The sequence below is a fragment of the Syngnathus typhle genome, linkage group LG5 (assembly GCF_033458585.1).
Source record: "Syngnathus typhle isolate RoL2023-S1 ecotype Sweden linkage group LG5, RoL_Styp_1.0, whole genome shotgun sequence".
In the NCBI taxonomy this organism is placed as follows: Eukaryota; Metazoa; Chordata; class Actinopteri; order Syngnathiformes; family Syngnathidae; genus Syngnathus; species Syngnathus typhle.
In genome coordinates this window covers 2,399,897-2,408,693 of record NC_083742.1, presented here as the reverse complement: position 1 = coordinate 2,408,693, position 8,797 = coordinate 2,399,897, and the positions used below count along the sequence as shown (strand labels likewise).

At 46.1% G+C, this 8,797-nt stretch overlaps 1 protein-coding gene across 1 annotated transcript; it reads left to right on the top strand.

Moving 5' to 3' along the window:
* The first annotated feature begins 412 nt into the window (after nucleotides 1-412).
* LOC133153998 (uncharacterized) lies at nucleotides 413-8,566 on the top strand. Its single transcript, XM_061278364.1, has 2 exons — nucleotides 413-1,120; nucleotides 5,564-8,566. Exon 2 carries the CDS (start codon nucleotides 5,891-5,893, stop codon nucleotides 8,051-8,053), a length of 2,163 nt encoding a protein of 720 aa, XP_061134348.1. The 5' UTR covers nucleotides 413-1,120; nucleotides 5,564-5,890; the 3' UTR covers nucleotides 8,054-8,566.
* The last annotated feature ends 231 nt before the right edge of the window (nucleotides 8,567-8,797 follow it).

Genomic DNA, 8,797 nt, shown 5'->3' with positions numbered 1-8,797 from the left:
GTGCATCTCTAGTCGCAACACAATAAGCTGATAAGCACTCTCAGCTGCATCATTGAATGGGATGCTACTGTGCACCCAGAATTCTTTTTCAAATCTTAATTGAATTGCAGCCTCATCACTTATCTTTCTATTTTTTGTCTTTTCAATTTGTTGTCTTCTCTCTTGTGAAGCTTTCAACCACATTCTAGCACAATTCAACTCTCTCTCTTTTCCTTTCTTTTTCAGTCCCTTTGTCGTCCTATCTACACTCTCCTCCAAAATATCAACCACTATCTTCCACACTTCAACTTCCAACTTCCCTTCTACTCCATACTTTTTCTTCCGCTTCGGCATGTATTGCATACAATCAAGAATTCTACTCGCCATGTACTTCTCATCTTCTTCAAGAGCTAGAGATTTACCATTCTTGTTTCCTGTTAGATAAATTGTATATATATGTTATCATGCGTTCCCTAATGAGTACTTATTAATAAGTTATTGCGCAGAATGCTTACTGTTTCGCCTTGCAGACGTCCACCAGTCCACAACAAGTCGTACGATGCTGTCTGGGGCTTCCTGACCTTCTACACCTCTGGGAATCCAAGAAAGTTGCTGATAGCTCAATCTACTCTGTTGATGTCTGCACATGACATTCTGTCCTTGCATTCCTTTCCCATGGCGTCCTGTCTGTAACTACTTGTTTCACATAGAATACTTGTTTATGTCCTTGCGCTCCTTTATTTTCTCATGAGACTAGGCCATGCTTTCCCCCCCACCTGTTAGGGGCTGGTCTCACATTGTAGATAGGGCATCCCTTAATAAAAAGAGCGAGGGGTGTGACAGATCTTTAGTGTATTTTGGACTGCTGTAAGTCTGGTTGCACTCCTCGCGAGAAAAGACTCAACATTCTGCCTCACTGGTTTTGTCTGCTGATCCTTTTGCTGATTTTGAACCTGACAGATTTTTGGGGGCTCGTCCGGGATCTCAATAGACCTACTTCGGGTTCCGGCTGACTTTTCGACGCAGGACAAGTCCTTGGCCAAGGCATATAAAGGAAACCCTTTTCACGGGGCTGACTCGATCAGTCAGCTGGACGCCGGAGTGGTTGACGAGATCGTCCGAGGGAAAGGCCCAGCGGACTGTGAGTATGAATGTTGATTCTGTTGAAAGGAATGGAAGTGTAGTGGCAAGAGGTCACTTGAAACCTTGACAATTCTAGACCCTATCAAGTGCATATTTAGAGACAGTTAAATTCTGTATGGGATGCTGGGGTCCCCTGACGTAAACGTCAGTTAAATTCCACAGGAGGGCAGACTCCTCTGTTTTCTAAAGAAATAAAGAAGTACAGGTAGTTGGAGCAGTTAAATCCCGCTGAGGTGTGGTGGGGCCTCCTCACTAACCTTCCTACTGTGTTAGTTTTCTGCTGCCATCTGTGGTGGGTTTTCCTTATCCCTTGTTTAGCTGGTTTGGCTTCTTTCTCCGTGAAAAGATAGGTTTTATATTTACTTTGGGAAAAAGGTAAAGATAAGTTTTCCTTACACAATAGGAAGGTTAAAGAGTTGTTAAAATCCACTGGAGGGCGGGCTCCCCTGCTTGCCTGTGAGACGATAGGAATGCGCATTGTGTGTGTGTGTGCGTGTGTATGGTTTGACTGAGAGTGACCTCATTTGAGCTCTGATTTGAGGTTTGAGATTCCTCTGTATAAACACGCAGGAGTGTAAACAGTGGCTTTGTGTGGACGAAAGCAAGGATTCTCCGTTTCCTCCGGAGACCCACCACACATCGAACATTTATCCACTGTCCTGTGAACTAAATTGGCTTTAGGACACTGCGGGTGCCATTCAAATTGCCAAATCCGTAAACTAAACAAATAAATCATGGGGACAGCAAATAGCAAGCAAAAGCCGCTGCCCCGACGTGAATTGAAATGCAAAGATTGGACATTGATGGAAGAAGTTGACCCCGAAAATGTAAAATATCTTGACAAATGGATAACCGATTACAAATTTGACGGTCAGCTGAAAACAAATTCGTTGAATAACCTAAAGCAATCAATTGGTGCTAAGTGGTGTAAAGAGGAATAACGACGGATATCATCTAATAGTAAAATGGGAATTGGAGGCTGAGAAGAGAAAATGTGGGCAGATAAGAGAAAGACTGAGAGATAAGGAAGACGGAGGAAAGATAAAAAAGAACTTGTTGTTGCACAGGCAGGAGGATGATGAGACAGTGTCAGCGCGGGCTCGCTTGAAGGCCAAAGCTGACGATGCGATGAATGAGGATGAAAAAAATGATCAATCTATAAAGACGGAGATTGCAGCACGCCAAAGTGAACCAATTTTCCCGTCTCTGTACCCCAAATTACCAAGCACAAATCATCCTCCTGAGTATGGTGCTTCTGCTCGTGGTGTGTTGACGCGGAGCCGTGCTCGTGGTGTGTTGACGCGGGGCCGTGCTAAGTTGGTTCCTTCGGCTGACGCAGACGCATACCCGATGATTGAAGTGGCAAATCCTCATGATGAGGGAGGACCCACAATTTTAGTATACAGAACATGGACCCACGCTGATATAAAATCAGCAATTGGGGGTATAGCGTTGCCCACTGAAGATGTTGATCAATATTGTACCGACATGAGACAACTCATTGCTTCATACAATTTGAGAGGCGATGAAGTACAACAGGTTTTTATGGCATCTTTAACCAAACATTGGGCAAGCGTTAAAGGCACCTGGGATCCCTTTGATTCCCGGGGCCGTCCATTGGAATGTCATAAGACCTAAAACTGAATACCGCCCTTGTGTGAGGCAGTATCCTTTAAAACCTGATGCCTTACAGGGTATAGCACCTGTTATTTCTGATTTATTAAAAGCAGGTGTCATCGTTCCTTGCCCGGATTCTCCTTGCAATACCCCAATTTTCCCTGTAAAGAAGGCACCCCCTTCTGTGGGGTGGAGAATGGTGCGAGACTTGCAAGCTGTAAACAATGCTGTTATTCAGAGAGCGCCTTGTGTCCCTGACCCGCATACTTTGTTGAATTCATTGACACCTGATGCGAAAATCTTCACAGTGATTGACATTAGCAATGCTTTTTTCTCTGTCCCTATTGCAAAAGAGAGTCAGTTTTGGTTTGCGTTTACGTATGCTGGCTCAAGGTACACCTTTTCAAGGTTACCACAAGGGTACTGTGAAAGCCCGACAATTTACTCCCAGGTGATGGCAGCCAGCATGGCTAAATTTGTCCCGCCAATGGGAAGTCAGATCTTGCTTTATGTTGATGACATTTTGATAGCATCTCCTGATTTTGCCTCTTGCCAAAAAGACACGCTTGCAGTGCTGCATCACTTGGCAAGTGAAGGCCACAAGGTCAGCAAGAACAAGCTTCAACTGTGGTCTGCTGAAATTAAGTATCTAGGCCACAATCTAAGTTCCCAAGGTCGATCCATAATTGAAAGCAGAAAAGCCTCTATTTTACAAGCTCCTAAGCCACTAACAAAGAAGCAAATGATGTCTTTTTTGGGTCTCACAGGTTATTGTAGAAACTGGATACTTGATTATGCCCAAATTGTTGCTCCTCTGTCCAAATTGATGTATGTGGAAGACATCTCAATGTCCGCTCACTTAAAATGGACTCCTGAAGCCGAGGATGCTTTTGTTTTGATCAAACAGGCTTTGGTCTCCAGCTCCACTCTAGCCTTACCCAACTATGATAAGGTGTTTGTCCAGACTGTTGACTGCAAAGGTCATTACATGACCTCTGTTTTGCTCCAATCACATGGCTCAAAATTGCGTCCTATTGCTTTTTATTCCTCTAAACTGGACAGTGTTGCATGTGCTCTCCCACCATGCGTGAGGGCCGTGGTGGCAGCCTCCATGGCTGTGGAGAGCAGTGCTGGTGTTGTGTTATTTCATCCTTTAACACTGAAAGTTCCTCATGCTGTCTCGGCTCTTCTGCTACAGACTAATATGACCTTTCTGTCGCCTGCGCGTCATCTTTCTTGCATGGCTACGTTGCTGTCTCAGCCGCATCTGACCGTTGAAAGATGCACGACACTCAATCCTGCCACTCTCATTCCCCTTCCTGACGATGGCGAATTCCATGATTGTGTCGATGCTGCCCAACAGATTGCAAAGGCTCGGCCTGATTTGGAAGATACGCCTCTGCCAGATGGTCATGTGGTTTTTGTTGATGGGTCTTCTAAGAAGAATGAATCTGGTGTGACCCTTACTGGGTATGCCATTGTTACTGCCGACGTGGTTTTGGAGGCTGCTAAACTGCCATCCAATATGTCGGCACAGGCCGCTGAGCTCGTTGCTTTGACTGGGGCCTGCAAATTGTTTGCAAACAAGTCCGTCACTATCTGGACTGATAGTCAGTATGCTTTTGCTACAGTGCATGTTTTTGCTCAGCAGTGGAGCAACCGTGGCATGATAACTTCTACAGGGAAGCCCGTCTCCCATTCCGCTATACTAACTCAACTTTTGGATGCTGTCCAGCTGCCTTTAAAGGTAGCGGTTTGCAAGTGTGCTGCTCACACTGCGGGCTCTGATCCTGTTTCTCTCGGTAATGCTTTTGCTGACAAATCCGCTAAGGCCGCTGCGGAAGGCCTGCTTCATGTCCTCTCGTCTCTCACGGCTCATGATTCAATGTCACACATCTCCCCTGATGTGTTGCTTGACATGCAGTCTCAGAGCCCCTCCCAGGAACGACTCTCTTGGGAAAAGCGGGGTGCAACTAAAAACACCGATGGTCTTTTTGTGTGACCTTTGGGCAAACCTGTCTTGCCTCGTGGCTTGTTCAAATGGGCTGCTATTTCAAGTCACGGGGTCACCCATGTCTCGGCGGGGGGTATGGTGAAACAAGTCGAGGCTATTTATACAACATACGGCTTTGCCGCTTTTTCACAACGATTTTGCAGAGCGTGTTTGATCTGTGCTAAACATAACCCACAAGGCAATTTAAGACCTCAGAGAGGGAAATTCCCGACTCCATTGTACCCGTTTCAGACAATACATATGGATTATATCCAATTACATAAATGTGAAGGGAAAGAATATTGATTGGTCATAATAGACGCATTTTCTAAATGGGTAGAAATATTTCCTACCAAACATGCAGATGCACTCACAGTGGCAAAAGCCTTATGCAAAGACATCATTCCAAGGTACGGTATTCCAGAAACAATTTATAGCGACAATGGTCCACATTTTGTAAATCAAATAGTGCATAACATTGGGAGAATGTTCCACATAAATGTAAAGAACCATTGTTCATACAGACCGCAATCCGCTGGCCTGGTTGAGAGAGCGAACCAGTCTATAAAAAACAGATTAAAGAAATGTATGGAAGAAACAAAACGACCGTGGACTCAGTGTTTAGACCTGGTTAAAATGTACATAAATATTACAAGTACAACAGGGCTAACTCCTTATGAAACTATGTTTGGGAGACCTTACAGGCTTCCTCAGTTCAAAAACACATGGGAGATCCCCGAGGAAGCCACGTTAGCTGATTACATGAGGAAAATGTTGGAACGTCAAAAGATTCTAACCAATAACACTGATGATGAACCCATTTCTCTGCAGGAAGACCCCAAGGTGGTACCGGGAGACTGGGTTTTGATCAGGAGTATCAAGAGGAAGAATTGGCATTCACCCAAATGGGAAGGTCCCTTTTTGGTACTACTCACGACACCTAATGCTTTAAAAATAGCCGAACGCAACACGTGGATTCATTTAACTCATTGTAAAAAAGTGATCTCCGCAGACCCAACCTTAGTACGGAAGGTGAGCAAAGTCTGGTAATAGTGCCTGATTCTGGTGTCAAGATCCAGGGTTGACACGAAAGCTAGCAGAAGAATTCCAAGACACCAACCCGAAGCTCAGGGTGTTGACTCTGGGGAGATCCAAAACATGAGCATTAGAGAGTCATTTGGTGAGTGCTTTAATCGGGCTGTAGCCTGCGCGAAGTCTACCATGTGCTTTTGGTTGTTTTTGCTGGTTTGTGTTACCATTATATTTTTTTCGGGGGTTACTTTATCTGGAGGGATAGGGTACCATGAGCCTCGCACATTATACTCTCAGGCGACTGCTAACGCTAATTCTAGTCGATGTGGCTCATGGGGAGAACTTGCTAGACATAAGCGCGACACTAAATCCCCTTTTGGTCATGTTGTTTGTGTTCCAGGAGCCGTCCGTGTTCCAACCTGTGTACCATGGCTTTTGTCTTGGGCTTATAATAACTCATTAATGTTTACTGTGGCTCCTAACACATCTTCTTCTATTATTTTACCTTTGAAAAGTTTGAAGGGGTTTCGTAATGGTCGCCCCACTACTGGAGATAGATGGCTCGGGTATTGGTGGTATTTAACTGGCCACCCGGTTAACACCGGCTGGGGCACCCTTGTCACCACGCAAATGCGAGGGTATTGGCCCTCTGGTTCCAGTGACGAGGCTGTGTTCTTTGCTAAACGAGTGACTTTGATAAATCGGGGCACAAGCCTCCTTTTGACTCTTACACTCCCTGACGGTCATATTCGTCCTCCAAATGCCACCTTGTTTAACACTTCTTGTTGGGGTTTTCAACTGTGGGCTTGGTCCTCTGGAACCGATCCTCGCTTTCCTATTGCTATTTGCCTTAATAGAACAATGTCGGTCGCAGACCGTCCCGTTACAAATAAATACACCTTGTCAGCGGGGGCAAAAATCACAAGTACGCTCCTCACTGATGTAGACAGCTATTTTGTGGCCTCCACAGGGATAAGCGGTCATACTAACAACTGGCTTCTTATGGCTGAGCAGGCCGCAAAGATGGCTGGCGCTAGTTGCATTGCATGCATGGGTCCCAGACCTCTTTTGAAAATCATACCTGCAAATATAGGCCCTAAGTGTGCTGTCGTTTTGATGTTAGACTCGTCCATTTCACCCACTCACGATTGTTTTAGATGGGATACGGTTTACCCTGTTGCCCCTATGGCGAAGCATAAACCCCTTTTTTCGTCTGTTGTAGCTAAGGGTAATTTTACATGCATTAGATTACCTGGTACCGGTGTGATGCTCGGCGCCCTACCTGCTCCGTGGTGTGGGTCCGTGACCGAGGTCACGGCCCCTTTTTTGCCCATTGCTCGTTGTGATATTTGGTTTTGGTGTAATAGTAACAAACTTTATGATAGGTTGCCTTTCGACAGCGCTGGAATTTGCGCTTTGGTAACCCTATTGCTACCTGTTCATTTGATACCAATGTCCTCTTATGATCTAACGTCTTTTGCTAAGTCCGTAGTGCCCAAATTCTGGCCGAGAACGAAACGAGACGCCGAATGGCGGGGCACAGCTAATCCAACCTACATCGACGCCATTGGTGTTCCTAGGGGAGTGCCGGATGAGTATAAGCTGGTGAATCAGATAGCAGCTGGTTTTGAATCCGCCCTGTGTTGGTGGTGTACTCTTAACAAAAATGTTGACAGGATTAACTACGTCCATTACAACGTGCAGAGGCTTGGAAACTGGACCGAGGCGGGTTTCAAGGCGGTCCACTCCCAACTGGCCGCTACTTCCCTCATGGCTTTCCAGAATCGAATGGCCCTTGACATGCTACTCTCAAGGGAGGGCGGTGTCTGCGCCATGTTCGGTGAGCAATGTTGCACTTTTATTCCAAATAACACTGCGGCCGACGGAAGCCTGTCCCAGGCCCTTGAGGGCCTGCGGGCCTTGAACGGGAAGATGAAGGAGCACAGTGGAGTGAACACGGAGGTTTGGGCCAACTGGTTGAACGTGTTCGGAAAGTACCGCACCCTGGTTTCCTCTGCCCTGGTCTCCGTTGCCGTTTTCTCTGCCATTTTGACCTTGTGTGGATGTTGTTGCATCCCTTGTCTCCGATCCCTAATTAACAGGCTAATTACGGCTGCTATCTCTCCACCAGCTGAGACTTTCCCGTTGCTCCTAAGGGATGACCTTTCGGTCGACGGGGGTTCCTTCTCTATTGACGGCCCGGTCAGCGAATCTGTTGTGGTAAACTGGTCCGATTTGTTTTCTGACCCGGGCTTTGCCGATTGTGGCTCAGTTTCCTCCCGTGTGTAAGTTGGTTCCTGCGAATTATGATCCCTGTGGCTGAAAATCTTTTTGAAGTGGCCATATGGGTGATGGGTTGGTCTCCGGGAACTTATGATAAACAGGGGGGAATTGTTAGATAAATTGTATATATATGTTATCATGCGTTCCCTAATGAGTACTTATTAATAAGTTATTGCGCAGAATGCTTACTGTTTCGCCTTGCAGACGTCCACCAGTCCACAACAAGTCGTACGATGCTGTCTGGGGCTTCCTGACCTTCTACACCTCTGGGAATCCAAGAAAGTTGCTGATAGCTCAATCTACTCTGTTGATGTCTGCACATGACATTCTGTCCTTGCATTCCTTTCCCATGGCGTCCTGTCTGTAACTACTTGTTTCACATAGAATACTTGTTTATGTCCTTGCGCTCCTTTATTTTCTCATGAGACTAGGCCATGCTTTCCCCCCCACCTGTTAGGGGCTGGTCTCACATTGTAGATAGGGCATCCCTTAATAAAAAGAGCGAGGGGTGTGACAGATCTTTAGTGTATTTTGGACTGCTGTAAGTCTGGTTGCACTCCTCGCGAGAAAAGACTCAACATTCTGCCTCACTGGTTTTGTCTGCTGATCCTTTTGCTGATTTTGAACCTGACAGATTTTTGGGGGCTCGTCCGGGATCTCAATAGACCTACTTCGGGTTCCGGCTGACTTTTCGACGCAGGACAAGTCCTTGGCCAAGGCATAGAAAGGAAACCCTTTTCACGGGGCTGT